Genomic DNA, 22,262 nt, shown 5'->3' with positions numbered 1-22,262 from the left:
TAAGAAATTTCAACGATGATTCTACGGCTTATATACGCTACACTTCAGTCCTACTATCACGGCCGCTTTTGTCTTTTGTCCAGCGTCTGCATGATGTTTTTTTCTGGGCATACGGAGTCCATGATGGTTGCTTCTATATACTATGGATCAGAGGCGATAAGTCGCTTCCTGGTTCAAGACTATTCAGCCTTTTACGTATATATTTATATAAATATACATATCACCTCTTTTAGCGATGATGGCTTTTGCGAATGGCTGTGCCCTGGTGAAATGACAATATAATGCAGCAAGAAAGGTGTCAATGTAGGAGTGGTTTAAAATGCTTCCTTGATCATTGTTTTGTGCAAGTCGGAGACCCCGTTTCTCGTTTCCAGTGCCTGCATACGAACCAGAGCACTCGACATTACTTATACAATATGAATAGCCTATATGTAGTTGAAGAAAAAAACCTCTATGCTGCAGTTGGTGGTTTTTTTTATACCAATTTGCCTTGACGGCGACATGTCTAAACATTAGGAGACAAGAGATCATATTTGACGCAGCGTTCAACCTGGGACTAGTCAGTGGGTGTTGCGAATCTGGTCATGCGCGTTTGGCAGGGAATGAAACTCACGTCTTCGATGCTGGCCTGCAAAAACTTTCTCGTCTCCAGGCCGACCCAGAGGAGGATCATGGAAAAGTCACCCGCGGCCGCCGCGCCGCCTTGCGTGCTGAGCTGGCGCAGGATCGGGAGGGAGCTACTAAGCAGGTCGACGTCCGGGTTGAGGCTGCGGCCGATGCCCTCGAGCAGGAGGATGCTAATAACCACGTTGACGAAGTCGCCCTCGAGGCGCACGTGGTGGCCGCGCACCATCGCCAGCACCTGCTGCAGGATGTCGCCGATGCGCACGCTGCCCAGCGCGAGCGTGCGGCTCTTGACGCCGAGCACCAGGTGCTGCATCTTGAGCGCGAACACCTCCTGGTCGAGCACCGCGTCGGGCTGCCGGCAGCGCTCGCACATCAGATGGCCCGCCTTGTAGCCGTCAAACTCGGCGACGGCCCGGAACAGGTCCAGGAAGTTGCGCCGGTTTGTCGCGTTGAGCTCCGTGACGAGCCCGGTGTCGATGAAGACGAGCTGCGGCCGGAAGCCCTCGGCGTCAATGGCGGCGAGCTCGGCGCGCCACGCGGCGGGGTCGGCGCCGCGCCGGTACGGCCGCAGCCGCTCGAGCACCTCCTCGGTCACGTCGGACGGGTCGGCGGCGGGCGGAGGCGCGTCCGCGACGTGGTGGCGCAGGGGCAGCTCAGGTTTGGCGGAGCGGTAGAAGCGCACCATGATGTTACCCGGGTGCAGGTCGGCGTGCACGAAGTTGTCGAGGAGCAGCATGCGCAAGAAGGCGTCCAGCCCCTCGTCGGCGATGTCGTACTGGAACACGCCGCCGCCGTTCTCCATGAAATCGGCGAGCGGGATACCCTGCGCAAACTCCTCGATCAGCACGTTGCGCGTCGTAAAGTCGGTGTACGGGTACGGGAACCACGCGGTGGACCGGTCCTTGAAGTTTTGGCGGAACGTGGCCAGGTTGGCCGCCTCGATGCGCAGGTCCAGTTGCAGCTTCATCATCTGGCCGAACTGCTCGACCTCACCGGGCAGCGAGAGCCATTCCATGGTCGGTACGGCGTTGAGGACGGCGGCGAAGAAACCCATGATGCGCAGGTCGCGCCGGACGGTCCGCTCGACGTTGGGGTGCAGCACCTTGATCGCCACGTACGTCGACGGCACGCGGCTCGGCGAGCTCAGGAGCACCGTCTTGACGTGGTGCTTGACGTTGTCCGCCATGTGTTGCTGCTGCCTACCTGCGACGAGGTCCGAGTCCGCCGGCGACGCCAGGTCCGGCTTCAGCTTGGCCTTGTAGACCTGGGCGATGGCGCCGACACCGAGCGGCCTCTCGTCGAACTCGTCAAAGATTTCCTCAAAGGGGCGGCCACCAAAGGCCGCCTCGACCGTCGCGCGCGTGACCCGCATCGAGTGGGCGGGTGCGTTAGAGTGCAGCTTGGACATTGTCTCGCAGAGCTCGTTGGGGAAGATGTCGGAGCGCGAGGCCGCCCACTGGCCGAGCTTGATGAAGGCCGGGCCGGCCAGCTCCATGGCCTTGACCAGGAGCGCGTACCACCACAGCGTGCCCTGCCGCTCGTCGTCGCGCTCCGGAATGCGCCGCCCGAGCCAGATTATGGGTACTGAGGCGATTACGGGTACGAAGATAGCCACGAGATGAAGGAACCGCACGCCGGTGAAGAGGGGTTCCCATATGTACAGGTCGACGAACAGCAGTACCTCATGCGCGAGGCGTGACAGCCCACGGTCGTTGTCGTCTACCGTCTTGCGTATCTCATCGCGCGACAGCTCCAGCATGCGGTGCTCGCCGGTCAGCTCGGTGCCGCCGTTGTCCTTTTGCGCGAGCTCGACAAAGGTCGCCGTGCCGATGGCCGCTGCGCCAGCCGAAGCCCGCAGCGCATAGCCGTTGTTATTTCGCCTTCCGCCGCGCCGCCACGGTATTTGGCGTGGCGTATGTAGCTGTCGCGCGCATTGCGGTCGGGGAATACTAAAAAATGAGGTGGGTTTACAGCCAAGTGTTTGTCGAAGACCCGACCGGAAGGTGAGTCTGCCGAGCAGCAGCTCAAACCTCATCTCGATGGGGTAATTGATGTATTAATCGTCTGCGTCGCTGTTTTCATGCTCGAGTCGGTAGCAATGGTAAAGGACGGTTGAGTACAGAGGGGGACTCTGATTCCGGTGCGTGCCGACAGCTTGCTCGGGATTGCTCTTAACTGTCAGATTCAGTGACGTACTTTACATGTGCAGGGGCAACCCGAACCCACCACTCCGAGCAGCTTGCCCGCAATAAACTGTTAGTGCCTCGCCTGGTAGCGCAAGCATTTACTAACAAATGCAAGCCTGTTTGCTTCCTCGGAGAGGCCCCACGGACTTGCCGGGATGGCGCGATAAGATTAGAAATTTCTCCGTCCCTTTTTTGCGTGGCGCCGATTGTCCCTTTTGGCCGGCCAATCCTCGTCTGCGCATTTGCAGCATCTTCATTCTCATTTCCAGACTTGTATTCTACCACACAATATTTCCCGATGGGTTGGTTCTGGGCTGATCAAGCACCCGCTGCCGGGCAGATGCCCAGCGGCCACCTCGCTGCCTTTGCTGGCAAGGAGCCTCCTGTAAGCGATGCGCGCGCAAGAACACCACCCATAGCGCCTGTCTGCGAAGGCTAATCTGAACCTCCATCAACAGGCCGGCTGCCCGATGCACAAAAAGTCACTCGATAAACTCAACCCCAGTGCCGAAGCGACGAGGCCCGCGCCTCCCGTCCCGTCCACCTCTGGCTGCCCCGTCCCCCACGACCAACGCGCCGCCGCCGTCGCCTCGGCCACTTCGAAGCCGGCCGCGGCCCCCGAGTCCAGGTCGATCCTGTCGCAGCTGAACCCCCTCAACTACATGTTCCCCGACCTGTCGCAGAAGCCCGCGCCCAACCAAAAGTTCGCGCTGCCCACGTCGCGCGAGGAGTCGACCATCCCCAAGGGCGACGGCGACGGCACCTGGGAGTACCCGTCGCCGCAGCAAATGTACAACGCGCTGCTGCGCAAGGGCTACACGGACACGGACATCACCGCCGTCGAGTCCATGGTCTCGGTCCACAACTTCCTCAACGAGGGCGCCTGGGCCGAGATCGTCGGCTGGGAGCAGCGCTTCCACCGCGGCCTCTACCGCGGCTGGCAGCTGTGCAAGCGCGGCGAGGAGCACTTTGACGAGGAGCTGGACCGCAATTGGGACGGCAAGGAGCCCGAGCCCAGCCTCATCCGGTTCCAGGGCCGGCCAAAGGATATGACGCCCAAGGCGGCCATGCTCCAGGTTCTAGGCTGGATTTACCCGTCCAAGTTTGGGTACGTGTGTCCCCGGTGCCGCTTACCGATGGATATGAGACTAACGTTTCTACAGAACCGAGCCCCCCTTTGACCGACACGACTGGTATGTCTCGCGCGAGGTCAACGGCGAGCAGAAACAAATCCGATACGTCATCGACTACTACTCTGGCGACGCCGACGAGAGCGACGAGCCTGTCTTCTACCTCGATGTCCGCCCTGCGGCGACGCCCCAGGGGACCGCCGAGAGAATCATCCGATGGAGCAGCGATGTTTGGTGGAAGGCCATCGGCGGTGACGTGCGAGAGCAGAACCCGCAACCATTCTTCCGCCACAACTCTCCCAAGCCTTTTGGCTAAGTAAATGCGGCGTTCCTTGAACGGTTTTTCTTTTACATCATCTGCATTTTTCACGGACTAGCGATGCGACAAATGTCACGAGGTTTTCTGTTCCCTCTCCTCTCCAAATTGGTGGAAGTATCTGTAATTCTATTGTACGTCACGGTGTAAGATTTGATGAGCAAAACAAACATTATTGATTTTATGTTTTTCTTAAATTTGTACATATTTTGTATCTTTTATCTCTAGCATTGTAAGTCGAAAATCGTATTCTATCAATTACAGTCCATAGTCACAATCTTGAAATGCAACTACCGCTATGCAGCTGTAGAAGATTTAGCATCAGTTTAGGATTCATTGGCGATGTACAGCTTCTTGGCGATGTACAGCTTCTTGGCGATGTACAGCTCATTAGCAATGTACAGCTTATTATCCATGTACCACCAGAAAGACCACTCCAGCCACCGTCGCCCCAGCTCTCCATCACAGTGGTCAGGCCATCGCCATGCCCAAGGACCAACTTTCAGCTTGGTTCTTCTGTGCCGCGAACGCGAGTTGGTGCAACTTCGTAGCGAGCCAGAGGTTCCGGCAATTTCCATTTCCATTCCCTCAGATAATCCAGTGGTGCTTTGCCACTGTCATCTCTAGAAGCGTCTGAGGTCCAATCCAACCCCAACGCCACACACTTGTCCAGATGTATCACAGCCCGTTCGGCAGCATGAGACGCCGGGGTCCGTTCGCAAAGATCCTTCGCCTCAAGATCGGCGCCATGGGACAAAAGCACATCTAACATGCGAAAGAGACGGCGCTTGCATATGCAGCGCGATATTGGCGTGCCGTAAGTCGCTGGAGCATTGGGGTTTGCTCCGCCTGTCAGCAACATCTCGACAATCGATCGTCTTGGGAGCCACAAAGCCTGGAGGAGTGCCGTTGATCCATCAAACTCATTGGCTTCGTCAGGGTCGACCCCGGCGTCAAGTAAAAGTTCAATCTTGAATTTAAGTTGTTCCAGCGCATCCCCCACCGTGATAGAACCTTCAACCATGTCCTCAGAGCCTTCAAGCGTCTCCTCAGAATCTTCCAATGCTTCCTCGCCCCCCTCGAGGTCCTCCTGGAATTCGAGATACTCTTCCAACAGGTTCACCAGTTTCAATCTCTCCGGAGCTGCAAGGGCGAGACTCGGACTGAGCGGGTCTAAGCCGTACATTCTTGAGATATATTGAACAGCATCGTATTTCCCAGTCATGAAAGCTACATTGAGAGCGACTCTCCGCCATTTCCTGTCAGGGTCGTATCTGTCCCCCATGCGTAAAGCAAATTCATCATGCTAATCGAAAGGGTGGCCGCAAGCATTATGGGGGTAAACTTTTGTTGAAGTCGGCAGTTGACATCTGCGCCGTTTTCTAGGGGAAATATTGTCATTTCTCGGCTCTTGGTACGGATAGCTCGAATAAGCGGCTTCTCTCAACTGTTGTCACCATAGTTAACATCCGCGCCGTGGGCCAAAGCAATTTCGGCGGATTTAATGCTGCCTTTCTCAATTGCCCAGTTCAGCATTCTGTTCTTGGGGCTATTGCTATGTTTGACGTGTAGGTTGTGGGTTAGTTAATATTTCATTGATGCGGCGAGAAACACACAGCAGGCTGATCAGGCTCTTTGTTCCAAGCAGCGGCTCTGCGATGTACTAATACAACTCCGCCGGCAGCGCCTCCAGCCAGTTTATGTGCGGCGCAGCCATTGTTCTTTGCGGATGGTTTTGATAAAATAAAGACGGGTTAATGTTCTGAAGCTGGAGGAAGCTCGTTGCGTCTTGACGAGATGGGGCTGGCTGGTTGCGCAAGAGCTATTGCCCAAGAGGCACCTTGGTAATACCTGCACAGCGGACAACAGTTGCATAAAACGATTACGGACCCGGAAGATAGAAGAAATGTAAATGCAAGGGATATAAAAGACGTAAAACAGACAGAAAGATAGAAAGATGAAAAAGATGAAAGTTACCTCTGGATTGGTACCTGCACCAAGCACAGGCTAAAAGCTGGACCCGCTAAAAAGTTAAGCTGGCACGAAATTTATTTCATCTTCCACCTAGCACAAACCAGTCCACCAATCCAGGCAAGAACAGCACATCCGCCCTGCACTTCGCACATCAGGACTGGAGATGACGGTCGAGGCTATAGAGAAGCCCAAGAAGTCGCGCACCGCGTCTCCCGAGACCACAGGGGACGGCTTTGTCCGCCTGCACATCACCCCGTTCGACCCCGAACTGCTCAAGATTGTCGTACCATCTACCGCTCTCCCTAACGTCCGCAATATCTCATACCATTCGATCGAAACGTTTCCCGAAAGGCGATTTGGGTTTATTGAGCTGCCTCAGATGGATGCCGACAAAATCAAGAAGAAACTCAATGGCATGGTGCTGAAGGGAAGCAAGATGCGCATCGAAAAAGCCCGTCCCGAGAAGCGCGTCCAGGCAGAATCGACAGACGATGCCGGGAAGAGCGACAAAACTTCAAAAGCCAGGAAGGGTGATGACAGTTCTGAACGACCAAAGAAGCGCAAGCGTGAAATGGGTGTTGTTGATGGCGTTTTGCTTGACGATCGCAAGGTCAAACGTGGGTGGACAGAACCTGCCGACCATAAAAACAAAAACAAGAGCAAGGACAACGCTCAAGATTCTAAGAAAGCCGGAAAAGATATCAAACGAAAGCAGTCGAGATCGAAATATATCGAGAAGGAAGAGTGTCTCCTCAAGACTAGAATGCCTCCAAATGAAATGCGAAATCTTCCCGAAGAAGATACCAACGCCAAGAAGAAGAAGAAGAAATCATCTACTAGACAAGTTACGGTTCACGAATTCGAAAAGACGACAAAGTTCATGAGCTTCCTTCGGTCGGCTGCTCCAGAAACCCAAAGCAAGGCCGCAACCGAATTCATTGAAGGCAAGGGCTGGGTAGATGAGGATGGCAATGTCGTGGAAGTTGTTAAAGAGAAGGAACCACGCAAGCCGCAGTCCAAGAAGACAAAGAAACCGCAAACACCGCCTGTTGAGCCCGAATCTGAGAGCGAGACAACGAGTGAAAGCGAGACGTCGTCCGACGACAGTTCGTCAGAGGAGGAGTCCGAAGACGAGCCAATTGAGCAGATGGAGAAACAAAAAATGAAGATGCTTTCGGATAACAAGACCAAAAGCTCCGACAGCGATCCATCCGATTCAGACAGCGACAGCTCGGACGAGTCAGATGATGAATCCGAAACGCCCGTACCTGAGGTGAGCGGCAGCGCCACCTCGAAGCCCTTGAAGATCGATATCCCGCGCCATCCCACAACACCCAAGGCTGTTCACCCGCTGGAAGCACTCTATAAGCCGCCCAAGCCCGATGAAAACGGGACCAAGACGCCTGGTGTGGAGAAGACAGGCGGCTTCAGCTTCTTTGATGCGGATGGCAACGGGGACGAGGAAGATGACGATACGCCGACCAACGGCGGGGTTCCCTCCATGCCCATGACGCCCTACACGAAACAAGACTTTGAATGGCGCAACGTGCGTAGCGCGGCACCGACCCCAGACACTGTCCACCCCGCGCGCATGCGCAGCTTCTTCCCGGCGGACGACGACGAGATGGCGGACGCTGGCCAGGAAGAGGAGGGCGGCTACGAGGAGGAAGAAGAAGGCGTCTATGACGATGAAGCTGCCGGTGCGACTTCTGGGCAGCAAGCGACGAGTGACTTCCAAAAGTGGTTCTGGGAGAACAGGCGTGATCTCAACCGGTCCTGGATGTCGCGGCGAAAGACGGCGGCCAAGGAGAAGCGGCACCGGGAGAACAAGGCGCGGGCCTCGAAGGCAGCATAAACTTGGCGTTATGAGTGGGATTGCATACATGTACATGAATCTAGAGCAGCATTTCTTGAGTCATATATGTTATTAATTTATATTTGCTGTCCGAGAAATCTTCCGACAAAGTATGTACACTATTTTTGTCTGGAAAAGATAATCTCCAGTGGCCCCTCGCCGAGTCCTTGTTCTGACAGCTGCACAACGATGCTCGCGACCGCACCGCTCACCGCCGTCTCAACGCGGGCCGCATACGCGGCGTTCGGCCGGGCCGTGTCCACGAGGCCGTAGCGCCAGACGACCCAGTAGTCGCCCGACACATGCTCGAATCGCCACTGCACGGGGAACGCAAGGTTTTTGCGGTCCGCGACGAGGACCGGCCGCCCGCGGGACGCATCCTCTGATCCAGAGGCGGAATCCAGGCAGAGGTCGAGCGTGCCGTAGCCCGGATGGTGGTACGAGCCGACGAGCGCGGCCGGCGCGTGCGTGGACGGCAACGCGGGCGTTGGTCGCTCGGGGAAGAGGGCATCGACGGCGTTGTCGACTGCTTCTTCTCCCGCCGCGAGCAGCTTCCTCCAGCTACGTAATTACAGGGGGGGGGCAACTGTATGGTTGTGAAGGACTTACTATTCGGAGACGTCGAAGCGATCGGCCTCGGGGGTTCCGATTCGATCCTCGATCAACTTGCGCGCAATCACATGTCGGATCTCGCTTGCCCGGTTCAGGAAGATGACCAGGCCGTAGCCGAGCTCGGGCAGCCAGGCGACGTTGGCGCCGTGGGTTTCGGTCGAGCCCGTGTGCATGTAGGCGACGTGGCCGTGGATCGCGGTGCGGAACCAGGCGAGCCCATACATGCTGATGTCGAGGCCCTGCGGCGGGTACGCCTCGGGCGGCACGACCGTCCGCGGCGCGCGAATGTCCGCGTGCGCAGCCGCGGACAGCGCCGCCGCCCTGTCGATCAGGCACGCCAGCCACTTGACGTAGTCCTCGACGGTGGACAGCTCGGTGCCAGCGCCGCCGATGCCCGGCGCATCCCAGAGCGGGTGCTCGCCAAAAGTCCCCCGCGCGCGGTCCCAGTAGTACCCGCGGGCGACGCGGTGCCGCGCGGCGCGGTCCACGTCGCGCAAGTTCAGGAAGGTCGAGGCCATGCCGAGCGGCGCCCACAGCGCGCGGCGGAGCGTCTCCCGCAGGGGCTCGCCTGTCAGCGCCTCGACGGCGTGGGAGAGCGCGACGTACATGAAGTTGTTGTACTCCCAGCGCGTGCGCGGCGCGTGGGAGAGCGGCAGGTGCCGCAGCAGCCGGGTGATGTCGCCGGGTGTGGCGGGCGCGACGCCGTTGCCGAGCGTGCTGGGGAGCGCGTCGATGTGGCCGGACAGGCCGGTGCGGTGGCTCGCGGCGTCCTCGAGGGTGAGGTGGGCGGTGGCCCAGTCGTCGGCGAGGACGAAGTCATCGCGGATGATGGACGAGATGGGCGTCTGCCAGCCACGGGAGAGGGCGGGATGCGTCTGGTTGTCGATCATCTGGGCCAGGACGGCGGTGACTTGGGCCTTTGTCGTTGAGCCGACATACCACAGCGTGTCGGTGGTGGCGGGCACGTCTGGGAGCTGAGCATATCCGTATGCCTTATTTACGTGCGTGTTAGCATCGCACGAGGATGGCATGCGAAGAGATGCACTTGCCTTCGCGTAGGACCTTTGCGCGTCAACGACGCCAATGGCCAAGCCTGCGACTTTCCATTCGTCCAGCAGACCCTCAATATATTTGTCGAATTGGGGCCTGAACGGGTTCTGGCCCAACGATGCGGAGGACGGGTGAGGGTTGAGGGGAGCCTGGGCGCCGTCAGAAGCGACAGGTGCGGCTAAGATGACAGTGGCACCAAGCAGCAGCTTGGGGCATCGCATGATGCCGACGAGCAAAGCTGTTGGCGTTGTTGAAATTACAGTGTAAAGGCAGAAATCTATGAAATTCCTGATGTCTCGGAGGGAGATGAGGCTGGAGCTTCGGATGAGGATAAGCCTCTCTGCCTCATGCAGGAACGGTTCGTTTGTATACGTTTGCCCCGCACAAACCAGGCTCAAATCCAACCTGATTATTTTTCAATTTTTTTTTTCCAGGAAATCGCTCTGGTTTCGTAACGATTTATTTTTGCGAATGTTTTCTATTAGTTCATCTGCTAGAGCTGCGCCTTAGATACTAGTAACTTACAAAAAGACCACGGCATCTATAACAGATAAAAGGGTAACTAAAGGCACTCAATATTGCATCATATAAACCAAAACCCCCAGCTACGGTCTTCTTGATGGAAAAGTAAGAAAAGGGCTTTTAGGCCGCATGTATGCGAGAATACCATCTGTGCTGACAACGGCTAAAGAGTAATTAGCAAATAGCTCCCTTGCGGGGAGGGGCTGACATGATTTATCTGCAACCTGATACTACCTTGCATACCTACATACATTCTTCCCCACGAGCTGCAGTCATTTTATAGATGATAAGCCACTGGCCGCTTCGATCTCGCAACTGCCGATCTTGTCCCTGAAACCCCAACTACCAAGGTGGACAGGAACAGCAGCTCTCTCTCTCTCTCTCCGAAATCGAGCGCTCCCAGCGACATCCCCTCTCTCCGGGGCCGGAACCATGAGCTCCATCACGCCGCCCACGTCGTCCCCGGCGTCTTCCTCCGGCCCTGCCAAGACCTCAGCCTCGAGTCGCTCCGTCACGCCCGAGCAGCCTCGCAAGAAGAAATGGGCGCCCAAGAGCAGAACGGGATGCTTGACCTGTCGGTACGTTAGCCTCCCCCTTTTCGCTTCCCTCCTCCCTGCTCGCCGTTTGCGCACTTATCCCTACCTGGGTACCCTGCGCCGAGGAGCAGGAGGAAGAGCACAGATGAGTCGACCTGAGCTGACCATGCTGCGCATCTGGCCGTCGTGATCAAACAGCGCACGTAGAATCAAGTGCGATGAAGCGAAACCTGCCTGTAAAAAGTGTGTCTCCGGTGGGCGGACCTGCCAGGGCTATGAAGACCCTTTCGTGACATCGCACCAGCACCCTGCCAAGGTACAAGGAAAAGCCGGCATTCGACTTCAGTCCTCCAACGCTCCCCAAGTATGGCCAATAGCCTCGTCGCGGCGGGCCTCCTCCAAAGTAGTCGAGCCCTTTCGCACGCAAACACTCGAGCCCTTCGAGTGCGACTTTGCACAATGCGCCAAGTACTGTAAGTCGTCAAGGGCTTCAATACCACAGAGATGTCGTTCCTTACCAATACCTCCACCTTCCAGACTTTGAAGTCGTTCATCCCATCGCTTTCTATAAGCTGGATACGGACAAGCGGGTGAGAATGGCCGTCGCCAACATCAAGAACATCAACCGGCCGCGCTTCATCATCCACGCCACCGCCGAGTACCTCAATCGCGTGTCGCGCGCCCAGAACGCGCTGCCGAACCCGTCGGCGCTGCCGGCATCGCGCAAGGAATGGAACAAGTTTCATCGGTACGCATTGGAGGTCCTCCAAGACGTCAACCAAAATATTGAGCAGCACAATCCGACCCCAGAGAGTATGGCTGCTGTGCTGGTGCGAATATTCTCTCTAATAAATTCAGAGGTACGAAGCTGGTGATCCTGTGCGAAGTTTAGTAAACGTCCTCTGAGTGATGATCTGACACTTCCTAACAGCTGTATACCCTCGGGCCGTCATGGCGTGCGCACATCATCGGCTTTCTTGCCTTTATAAAAATGAAGTGGAATCTGGGGAGTATTCTCAAGACTGGTCTTACCATTCCTTCAACCACCTGGGTGATAACGTGAGTCTCTCCCTTTCTTCACCAGCATGCTCTGTTGAAAACCCATCATCTCATCATGATCCATGTCTCAGCAACGCCGTCCTTGTCAATACGACAAGCCCGCCAAATAACCAAATCATGCCGGTGTACGACTTTTCACTCGACGAAATCCGGCAAGTCTTTAGCCGCCAATTCTACTCCGAGCTCCCCTGCCCGAGCGTCCTCTTCCTCTGCATCCACCGCATCAGCCAGCTGCGCATGCGTCTCGCCAACGGCGAGCCCGCCGCCGCGCTGCGGCCCCTCGCCCGCGCCATCCTCGACGAGGTCGAGCTCTTCGACGCCAATTCCTGGACGGAGCCCTGGGGCGTGCCCGATGACAAGCCGGCACTGCGTGTCCTGGCGCGCGCCTACCGGGCCGCGGTGCGGCTCTACGGCATCATGACCCTGCCGCTGCCCACCACCAGCGCGCACGGCAAGGAGACGGCGCGCGACGAGCTCATGGCGCACGTTCGCGCGGCGATGCCGCTGCTCGACGCCAAGCTGGCGCTGCACTGGTGCCTGCCGGTCGCGGGAGTCGCGCTCGCGGACGGGCCACTGGAGGATCGCGCGCTCGTCGAGTACGTGCTGATGGGGTGGAAGCAGGACATGGAGTTTTACCTGCCGTTCCACGTCAGGGACACGCTGCGGCGCTTCTGGGCGTCGGGGTCCACGGCGTGGGACGACTGCTGGACGGAGCCGTTTCCTCCGCTTTGTTGACGACGGCACAGCTAACTAAACGATTCTGATGACATGAAAAGTAGCGCATAATGTACAAAGCATTGATCATGATAGAGTATAATATATGATGCCCCTATAAACGCCAGCTGCACATGCTGCGAGAGTGCTAATCGAAAACAACTTTTGATCCCGCAAAGGCAACCGCCTTTTGCGATTCCTTTGCTTTTTTCCTCGCCTCCCAGCTCGGGTGCAACGTTCCCTCATCGTCACGCTTCGTCGGCGGCTGCTGCGGTCGTCTCGATTCCCGCCCCCCATCGTTATCACCACCACCACCCGACGAGAACGGGTTCTTGACGCCCTTTTTCCACGGCGTTCTACCACCATCAGCACCATCTACGGCACCGCGCTTCATGTCCCACCCGTCGTCGCGGCCCTTGCCCCGCCCCTTACCGCCGGCGCCGTCCTGGATATGCTTGGCCTTGCTGCCATACTTTTGCTCCCAGATGGCGCGCCGCGCCATCTGGCCGCGGCGCTTCTTGGGCGGCGCGACGTCGACGTCGGAGGCCGACTCGGAGCCGGACACGTAGCCGCCCATCAGCGACGGCAGAAAGGTTGAGTTGGTGGGACGGGCGGCGGCGCGGTCCGCCTTCTTGGAGCGCTTCCGCGGTGGTGGGGGTGAGGGTGAAGGTGACAGGGAGATGCCGCGGGAAGTCAGTTTCCGGCCTCTCGTGGTTGTTTTGGCAGGTGGTTCCCCGTCGTCGTCGCTGCTGTCGTCGCCATCGTCTTCTGCATCTTCGAGGTCCGAGTCGCCGCCCGAGACGGAAATGTCGTCGAGATTGACTGCTTCCTTGCCGCGGTACTTTTCCCATAGACGGGCACGCTCCTCGTCCTCGTCTTCGTCAGAGTCGGAGGAACTGCCCAGCAAGCCGTCCATGGCGTCAAAGTCGTTTTCTCGAGCAACTTCCTCCTCACTATCGAGGTCCTCTACCGCCTGTGTATTCTCGTCGTCGTCGCTGTCGGCACTGAAGCCCTCGAAGTCGGTCTCTTCGCCGTCGTCGTCGTCAGCGCCGGCCCTGCTCCTATCCAGATCCGCGGGCGGCGTGGGCTCCTCTGCGTCCTTCCGCTTGCCCTTGCCGCCCTTTTCCGGGGCCGGTATTCCGAGCGCCCCGCAGACGGACGCCACGGCCTCATCGACGACCTTCTTCACGCCTCCGTGGTTGTACAGACCGCTCGTGACCTTGTGCAGCACCGCCCGCTCGTCCTCGGGTAGGTCGGGCTTCGCGACGCCACGCTTGATCAGCTCGGGCAGATCCTGGTGGTTCGCGACTCGCTTGATCCTTAGTAGCGACGTGTAGAGGTGCGCGCGCGCGGTCTGGTGCAGGTCTAATGACTGGATTGTTCGGTTAGCCTTGCGAGATGGCAGCCCCCCCCACGTACCTTGAGCACGTTGATTTCTCGTTCGAGCTTCTGTTTCTGCTCCGGGTCGCCGCCAATCGTGCGCTGCTTCTTGGCCATGCGCTGGCGTTCATGGCCTTTGGCCGCCTTGAGGGCGCGGGCGAGTTCATCCTGGAACTTTTGGAGCTGTCGCATTGATAGCGGCTCATCCTCCCTCTTGCGCTTGGCCATTTTGGCCATTGCGAAGTCTTGAAATTATGAGCAGGGTTGTATGTATCACGGAGCTAGAAGTAGCAGATTTATAAAGTCTTCTCCTCGACCGCCTCTCCGTTCGTTGTTGACCTCGTTTGTCGGTCTGAAAATGCTTATCGGTTCGTCTTCGATAAGCTGCCTTTTTTTCTTCCTCAGGTGGTATGGAGAGCTCGCGCAGTGGGGCACAGTGGAATCGGGTCACGGCCTACAGTGGGTGTACATAAGTCGGTGATACCCTGGAGCAAAAGAATCGCGGCCGAGACGTGGGTAAGGGTTTCGTCTTGTCTTGCCTGACGCTATTTTCCTTCGTCTGATTGCCCCAGGGCTCTGTTTTGAGGTCTAGGGTTCTACTGTATGAGGGCGAGTATCAAACTCACCAATACCGTGCCATTCTTTCTCACCAGACCTCTATATACATACATCGGTAAGCAAGTAGAGGCACAAATTTTCAACACCAGAGTCAGGAGCCAGTTTTTAGTATTAACAGGAAGTAGTCAATTGCAAGGTAATACAATTCTTTTACTCGCTCGTGTGTAAAATCCCACGTCAATTTACCAATGAAAGTTGTCGATGGTTGCTGCATCTTTACAATAACAACTCCCAGGCCTTGGAACTAGCTTACGGTGCGAATAGCCGCTTCTCGCCGCTCGCCGTCGTCGGACAGATGATCAAGCCTGCCGCGTCTGTTAGGAAATAATGCAGAGTTTATATCCGTAGATGAGCTGCTCAAAATGAGCCGGAATTGGCTGGACACTGTTTCGATGACAGCAGGAAACCGGATATTGCAACTCAATCGCACTCTGACAGGGGTTAATCCCGTGTGGCCATGGTTTCTCATCTTTTACAAAACGTTGGTTGCTAATAATTCTTATGACCCATGCTTTGAGACTCTCGGTGAGGCAAATTACGTATTCGTACTTGCTTGGTCCTTGATCCGCCATTGCCCATATGAGTCGAAATGACGGGCGAATATAATTCCCTCGTAGACTTACAGAGTCTCTTATCAATTTCAGCCGATCAATGCTGGGCTTCATTCGATTGCGACTTTTTCCGATAGACGCCGTGTCTAAGCTTGGCAGGGTCGCGTCGGCGTCAAGCCACAAAAGACCAGTCGTGCGAGGACAAGGTTTAGAGAAACCGAAATATGGCTCTCTGCCGCTTCCAAGTCGGCGATTGACTTTGCATCTCCGAGCCGAGAGGTGTTGGCCGAGTTTGACGTTGAGTTTGACCAAACTCGATGTCTTGTAGATCTCGGGGCCTGACGGAGACGACGCGGCATCTGGTGAGTTCAGGCACAGAGACTATTGTGCCTCTGGCTCTACGCCAGCTGCACCTAGACCATTGACTAAATAAGTACGAATTATACTAACATGAGCTAGGCACGGTCACGTCACTGCTCCATGTCCATAGCTTCCCCCAGCCTTGCATTACTGGTGCTAGGTGCTGGATGGACAGCCTATAATGCATCAGTTATTAGCTATGGGCAAGTTTTTCGCAGCTCCCCGCACGAACGGGCACGGGGGTCGCCCGAGTCGCACGGTAGAAGACAACCTTTGCTTTGATTGATCAGACCGTCGATCCTGTGTATTTTAGCCTTTTGGTACGGCAGTTGTAGGTACAGGTGTATTCCTTGCATCAACAATATCGCACCTGCGCGAAAGGAGTGCTGGAGGTCGCTGGACAAAATAGGCGGTTATTATTGCTCCGCATGGAGTATTTTATGTGCCTTGTAATAAGGAGAGCAAAGCATCTTGTCATGCACATTGCACATGCTGTGACTGGTGGTATTGTCTGTACCACTGATGTACCCCAAACTTGGCCTTGGTGCTTGGCCAAACCAGGCCTAGAATGAATGTATGTACTGTATGTACATACAGAAGCTCCAGCTCTGGCCCAGCTAGGCTGTCAACACGCTGTTGCCATTTCAAAACAGTGACGAGCTGTGCATGCACTTCGTATTTTACTTGCCAAGTTGTCGGCACAGAAGCTCCGTCGTCCGGCCAGTTATTTGAACTGGAGAGCCGGGTCTCAGCGGGGGGGGGGGAACATGTATCATGCATGCCGTTCCAGCGACCCGGGCAAAACCTGCGAGAGCGTCGCGACACTTGATGCCATCTACCCGGTGCCTGATCATCCCGAAGCGTCATGGTGTGAACGCGCATCATGAGCGGAAGGGTGAGGATAGGATGGAGGTGACCGTTGAGTATTAGGAGCTTCTAGTTGTGTGTGAGCGAGAGTACACTAGCCATGTGGAAGGAGGCTATAATGATGCACAAAGACAAGCCTGACGTAGGTAAAAAGATGGTGTGTTTGTGTGGTACACCATACACGCAACCATCCTCTATTATTACATTGCCTACTACACTCTTCACCATGTTGATCTCTGTCCCGCCCATTCTCAACCCCGCAGTCTCAAAATGGGCTTGGACTGGGCTAGGCTGGGCTGGCTCTGGCTTTGCGCCAGCCCAGTGCAGTATCCAGTGTTGTGGCTGCCACCCTCCTCCTCTCCTCCTCTTCCCTCCACACCATCTTCAAACTGATAATCCACGACAGGTGACTGGCTAGTCTCTCGTCCACCCGCGTTTGGCTTCGCCCATGTATCGACCATGTACTCTCTACTGCCTCGCCTCGCCTCTTTTATCAAGTGAGGGGTTCCGAATAGACAGCGCGCGACGGTGGTTCGGCATTAGCTCTCTCTCCAAATGCGTACCTCATCAGTCAAACGGCTGGCATGCGCCTTCTTCTCCTCACTCGTAACCCCTCCCTCTCTTCTTTCCCCTTGATCTTGAAACCTAGATTTATCAACACCTGGTTTCTAGACTTGATTTCTTGATAGATTTCGTCCTTTCGCCGTTCTGTCTGCTTGTCGCTGCCATCGCTCGTCGACTCGACCTCTTTTAGCCTGGCCTGCTTCGATTGACTTTGACCTCGCTCGACACGCCGTATTAGAGTTTCGCACTTGCTAGACACTCAACCAGACAGACAACCAGTCAGCCCTTCCTGGGCCTCTTCCGGTGGCAGCTTGTGGCGCGCCAACAAAACAACGAAGAAATCTCGTCTGCGCAAACTTGTCACCAAGTTCAAGGAAAGCATCCTGATTTCTCTTGAAATCACTTACAAGTATGTAAGAACCGATTCCATCCATCCACCTTCATCTTGGAGCGCCCCACTGCATCGGGGCCACTCGTTGTCTCGTCGCCGCCCGTCTCGCCTGGGGCTGCCTTGCCAGCGCCGCCTTGGCCGGCGGGCCGTGTCCGGGCCTCGTCTTCGTACATGACCGCAGAAGGCTGACAACTACTCTATTTACCCATTCATATAGGTCTCCCGCGACACTGCGATTTGTTGAGCCCTCGGTCCCCCACCCGTAATTCTGTGAGGTAAGCTTTATCTTATACCGTCCGACCCGCCACAGCTATTCCCTGCTCCGATTGCTGCCGGCGGGCGGATCCCATCACGAATCCACATTACACATGAGTTGTAAATGAGAGCCGCATCGAATGAGCATGGGTGTCCTTACTTGACTATTACTTGCCGCCTCCGTCTTCGCAACGCTTGGCCGTTCTGCCACCGTTTCGGCGGCCAAACACGGCTTCTTCACCTGTCTCGAGACGCCGCCGTCATGTCCAGGGTCTCTGACGGCCCGGTCGTGTCCGGCACGTTTCGTCTCATATTTGGCTTATAGCCTGGGCGATCCTCCCTTCTTGTTGCACCTTGTTCTTGTATCGCATTCACCCTTCCTATTATTAGCCACTAATCACCTTTAAAAATGCAGGCTCCCACACATCCACCGCTCTCTTCTACGTCAGAGCCCCCCTCCAACCCAACACTCAACATGACTACCGGGCCTTTGAAGCAAGCGGCCGAGTCCGCCCGGACGAGGACGTCTGACATGATGAAGAGTGATACTGTTGCTCGCATTTCAAAATTCATTCACACTCCCTACATGGTTGCCGCCCTGCCATTCATCAATGGCGGTATTAGTGGCATGGTCGCCACCACCGTCATCCAACCTGTTGACATGGTCAAAGTCCGCATCCAGCTGGCTGGTGAAGGTACCGCATCTGGGCCAAAACCGAGCCCAATCGCTGTTGCTCGTCAAATTGTCGCCAGTGGCAGATTTGCCGACCTATACACTGGCCTGTCGGCTGGCCTGTTGCGCCAAGCTGTCTATACCACCGCTCGCCTGGGCTTCTTCGATACCTTTATGGGATCTCTTAGCTCCCGAGCCAAGGCTGAGGGCCGGAGCGTTGGATTTAAAGAACGCGCCACTGCTGGTCTCACTGCCGGTGGTCTGGCTGCCATGATTGGCAACCCGGCAGATCTTGCTCTCATCCGCATGCAGAGCGACGGTCTCAAGCCGCTTGCCGAGCGTAAAAACTACAAATCCGTTATTGATGCCCTGTCATCCATCGCCAAAAGCGAAGGCATCGGCGCACTCTGGGCTGGCGCTGCCCCGACTGTCGCCAGAGCCATGGCCCTCAACTTTGGCCAGCTCGCCTTCTTCAGCGAAGCCAAGGCCCAGTTGAAGCAAAATACTGATCTCTCTCCTCGAGTCCAAACTCTTGCCGCTAGTGCCACGGCAGGATTCTTCGCTTCCTTCTTTAGCCTGCCTTTTGACTTTGTCAAGACACGCCTGCAAAAGCAGCAAAAAGGGCCTGATGGCAAGCTGCAGTACAAGAGCATGACAGACTGTTTTACCAAGGTGGCTAAGCAGGAAGGCCTCCTACGATTCTACTGTGGTTTCGGCACATACTACGTCCGCATTGCACCCCATGCGTAAGTTGACCTACACCCAAAGCTATTCATTCATTCTTGTTCACTAACTTGCTTTCAGCATGGTGACGTTGATTGTTGCCGACTACCTTGGTTGGCTCACAAAGTAACGAGTAAATTTGATACCGAGTTTTTGTTTACCTCTATTTCTGTGGTTTCATCTCTTTTCTCGTCTTTTCCTTTTGCTTTGCCATGTTCACGGCTTCTGTTGATTTCCAAGCGGCGTGCGCCGTCAACGTCGTGCTTCACAACCCCATTTCATGCTAGTCAATTTCCAGTTGAGCTAGACAGTTCTTGAATGACAATATCCGTATACTACCAATCCTATTTCTTTTTTTTCTCTTCTTTCTTTTTTTTTTTGGACTTAAGCATTTATTTAACAGTTTCACTGACATCGTTCCCGTCTACCGACTATTGAATATAGAACTCTTAAAAATATGCTTCTCTACTTTACAATTAGGCCAGGAGCTTGGCTCCGAATAGGTGGGGCACCCAGCTCTGCACGCAAGATGTAGGGAGTCACCAAGTGGCACAGTTTCGGCTGTCGCAACTTGCACCAAACCACAATTTCGGCACATAACGCTCATCTGCGGTACGCAACCTTCCAGGCGGCTCAAACATGTAGAAATGGTTGGCAGAAAGCGGCGATCAAACGCAGCCGGAAGCCGAGGAAGCAGCAAAGCCACTCCTACCACAGGCGGGGCGAGCATTTACCAGGAGATGCTTGCTGAAGCTGGCGTGCAAGGATCCGCATCCAGAGACAGCATCAATGACGAACCTCCGATGAAAAGACGTCGTTCTGGCCGACAAAAGTCCATTCACGAGCAGCAAGCAGCAAGCGGACCGGCCGCGACTACAACCGCAACCGCGACTACGACCACCCGAGAGCAATCTGTCGACAATGACGACGACGATGACGAAGACGAAGATGAAGAAATCGAGTTTCAGGACGTCCCTCTGCCACCCGAACAGGTGCAAACAATTGAGCGCGACTCCGAAGATGATAGCGATGAAGACGACGAAGACATGATATTCGAGGACGTTGGTTTGGCCGCGGCACTAGAGCAGAACACAGCTACCTCTTCGTCAGCGACTGAGCATGTGTCGAAAGATCTTGAGCTCAACCTGACGGCTCAGCAGGCCGCGAGCGCATCCGCGAAGCGCAATGCCGATCGTCGCAAGCCCATCACTAAGGAAGAGCGAGACCGGCGGCTCGACGTGCACAAGATGCATCTGCTGTGCCTACTCTCGCACGTCGCGCGACGAAACCACTGGTGCAATGATGAGCAGGTGCAGGAGACGCTACGGGCGCACGTTAGCAACAAGACGGCCGACTACCTGACGCCCGGCCCGCATCTCCCGCAGTTCGGCCAAGCCGAAAGTCTCAAGACGGGCCTCAAGCAGGCGGGCGATGCGTGGCGCGCCAAGTTCGAGGTGACGGAGCGGGGGCTGCGGCGCGCGCGCTGGGCCGAGGACGCGGCGCAGCTGGACCGTTACCGGCTCCCAGACCACCTGGAGACGTGTGCCGACCGGCAAGACTTTCGGCGCGCGGCCGCGACGATGCAGGGCTCGCGCGACGTAGGGGCGCAGCTGTACTGTGCGCTGCTGCGGGGCGTCGGCGTCCGGGCTAGACTCGTGTGCTCGCTTCAGCCGCTGGCGTTTGGCAACGGAGCCCCGACGCTGCCCAAAGTGGCAGAAACGACGGCGCCGACGAGGGAGACGGCTACGGCGCGACGGGAGGACGAGATGCGCTCCCAGGTAACGCAGTACAAAGAGATGGCGGCGGCGGCAGTGCCGACCAGCCATGCTGGATCGTCTGTGCGACGGCGGCTGGGACACCCAAATGCTGCGAGTCGCAACTTTGAGCCGCTGCCGTCACCGTCGCCCACAAAGCCGCAAAAGAGCTTTGCGGCGCCGGTGCGTCTCCGCGAGTCTGCATATCCCGTCTACTGGGTGGAGGTGCTGGACACGGGGCATCAAAAGTGGCAGCCGGCGGACCCGGCGGTTACGCATACGTTTTGGAAGTCCAAGTCTCTGGAGCCGCCGATTACAGACAAGGAAAACTGCATGAGCTATGTGGTTGCGTTTGACGAGGACGGCACGGCGCGCGACGTGACCGTGCGGTATGCCAAAGCGTACGCGGCCAAGACGAGGCGTATGCGCGTCGATGTAGCGGCGGACGTCGCCGGCAACAACTGGTGGCGGACGGCGATGCGGTCGTTTCGGCGTCGGCACCGAACAAACTTGGACCAGATTGAGGATGCGGAGCTCGTGGGCGTGGAGGCGCGGGAGCCGATGCCGCGCAACGTGCAGGACTTTAAGGATCACCCTGTGTTTGCGCTGCTGCGGCACCTGCGGAGGCACGAGGTGCTAGTGCCGACCGCGACGCCGTCTGGCACAGTGAGCTCCGGCAGCAAAGGCCCACTAGAGAAGATTTATCGACGGCGGGACGTGCGCGTCGCCCGGAGCGCGGACAAGTGGTTCCGCATGGGGCGCGAGGTCCGGCCCAACGAGATTCCGGCCAAGTGGCTGCCAAAGGCGAAGCGACCCAAGTACAGGTTCGAAAACAATGACGACTACCACCGCCGCCGTGAAGAAGAGGAGGACGCGGCGGGCGTGCCCATCTACACGGAGGACCAGACGGAGCTGTACGAGCCGGAGCCGGTGCGCGATGGGCGCGTGCCCAAGAACAAGTTTGGCAACGTCGAGGTGTACGTGCCGAGCATGGTGCCGCGCGGCGGCGCACACGTGGAGCACGAGCTGGCGGCGCGCGCGGCGCGGGTACTGGGGGTCGATTACGCGCCAGCGCTGACAGGGTTCGCGTTTCAGGGCCGGCAGGGCACGGCGGTGCTGCGCGGCGCGGTGGTCGCGGCGGAGCACGCGGCCGCGGTGGAGGCGGTGATCGCCGGGTTGGAGGAGGCGGAGCGCACGGCGGAGGAGGAGGCGCGGGCATTGGTGGCGAGGCGGTGGTGGAGGAGGCTGCTGACAGGGCTGAGGATCCGGGAGCGTGTTTGGGCGGGCGTGGATGAGACGGAGAGGAAGGAGGCGGAGGAGGAGGTTGATAAGCTGCTGGAGGAGGCGGATAAGGAGGATGGGGATGAAGGGGATGAAGGGGATGACGGGGAGAGTGATGAGACGGAGGAGTTTGACATGGTTGTGGATGGAGGGGATGATTCGGACGAGTATGGTGGTGGGTTTCTTGTAGATTAGGCGTGGTGTGATGGTTTGTGATGATTTATGAGATGTATTGATATACGATATACAAATACACGATATATT

At 56.7% G+C, this 22,262-nt stretch overlaps 8 protein-coding genes across 8 annotated transcripts; 5 read left to right on the top strand and 3 right to left on the bottom strand.

The window, feature by feature from the left end:
• Positions 1-505: 505 nt before the first annotated feature.
• On the bottom strand, positions 506-2,662 carry ISF_02532 (abc-1; the record flags this gene model as incomplete). The annotated part of the gene is made up of 2 exons (XM_018846138.1): positions 506-550; positions 614-2,662. The coding sequence occupies 2 exons, from the start codon at positions 2,660-2,662 to the stop codon at positions 506-508; spliced, it is 2,094 nt and encodes a 697-aa protein (XP_018706845.1).
• A 449-nt stretch (positions 2,663-3,111) lies between these two features.
• ISF_02531 (cytochrome c heme lyase) lies at positions 3,112-4,259 on the top strand (the record flags this gene model as incomplete). The annotated part of the gene is made up of 3 exons (XM_018846137.1): positions 3,112-3,198; positions 3,272-3,921; positions 3,977-4,259. 3 exons carry the CDS (start codon positions 3,112-3,114, stop codon positions 4,257-4,259), a joined length of 1,020 nt encoding a protein of 339 aa, XP_018706844.1.
• A 2,137-nt stretch (positions 4,260-6,396) lies between these two features.
• Positions 6,397-8,088, top strand: ISF_02530 (Nucleotide-binding, alpha-beta plait; the record flags this gene model as incomplete). Its single annotated transcript, XM_018846136.1, has 1 exon — positions 6,397-8,088. The coding sequence occupies one exon, from the start codon at positions 6,397-6,399 to the stop codon at positions 8,086-8,088; it is 1,692 nt and encodes a 563-aa protein (XP_018706843.1).
• Positions 8,089-8,207: 119 nt separating this feature from the next.
• Positions 8,208-9,971, bottom strand: ISF_02529 (Beta-lactamase/transpeptidase-like protein; the record flags this gene model as incomplete). Its single annotated transcript, XM_018846135.1, has 2 exons — positions 8,208-8,649; positions 8,698-9,971. 2 exons carry the CDS (start codon positions 9,969-9,971, stop codon positions 8,208-8,210), a joined length of 1,716 nt encoding a protein of 571 aa, XP_018706842.1.
• A 733-nt stretch (positions 9,972-10,704) lies between these two features.
• Positions 10,705-12,602, top strand: ISF_02528 (Zn(2)-C6 fungal-type DNA-binding domain protein; the record flags this gene model as incomplete). Its single annotated transcript, XM_018846134.1, has 5 exons — positions 10,705-10,850; positions 11,007-11,281; positions 11,346-11,668; positions 11,740-11,867; positions 11,939-12,602. 5 exons carry the CDS (start codon positions 10,705-10,707, stop codon positions 12,600-12,602), a joined length of 1,536 nt encoding a protein of 511 aa, XP_018706841.1.
• A 127-nt stretch (positions 12,603-12,729) lies between these two features.
• ISF_02527 (Bud-site selection protein, BUD22) lies at positions 12,730-14,198 on the bottom strand (the record flags this gene model as incomplete). Its single annotated transcript, XM_018846133.1, has 2 exons — positions 12,730-13,953; positions 14,001-14,198. The coding sequence occupies 2 exons, from the start codon at positions 14,196-14,198 to the stop codon at positions 12,730-12,732; spliced, it is 1,422 nt and encodes a 473-aa protein (XP_018706840.1).
• Positions 14,199-18,042: 3,844 nt separating this feature from the next.
• ISF_02526 (nitrilase) lies at positions 18,043-19,093 on the top strand (the record flags this gene model as incomplete). Its single annotated transcript, XM_018846132.1, has 2 exons — positions 18,043-18,986; positions 19,045-19,093. 2 exons carry the CDS (start codon positions 18,043-18,045, stop codon positions 19,091-19,093), a joined length of 993 nt encoding a protein of 330 aa, XP_018706839.1.
• A 517-nt stretch (positions 19,094-19,610) lies between these two features.
• On the top strand, positions 19,611-22,193 carry ISF_02525 (nitrilase; the record flags this gene model as incomplete). Its single annotated transcript, XM_018846131.1, has 1 exon — positions 19,611-22,193. One exon carries the CDS (start codon positions 19,611-19,613, stop codon positions 22,191-22,193), a length of 2,583 nt encoding a protein of 860 aa, XP_018706838.1.
• Positions 22,194-22,262: the final 69 nt, after the last annotated feature.

Source organism: Cordyceps fumosorosea (genome assembly GCF_001636725.1).
Source record: "Cordyceps fumosorosea ARSEF 2679 chromosome Unknown scaffold_4, whole genome shotgun sequence".
Classification (NCBI taxonomy): domain Eukaryota; kingdom Fungi; phylum Ascomycota; class Sordariomycetes; order Hypocreales; family Cordycipitaceae; genus Cordyceps; species Cordyceps fumosorosea.
The sequence above is the reverse complement of the archived record's forward strand: the minus strand, read 5'-3'. Positions and strand labels throughout refer to the sequence as shown.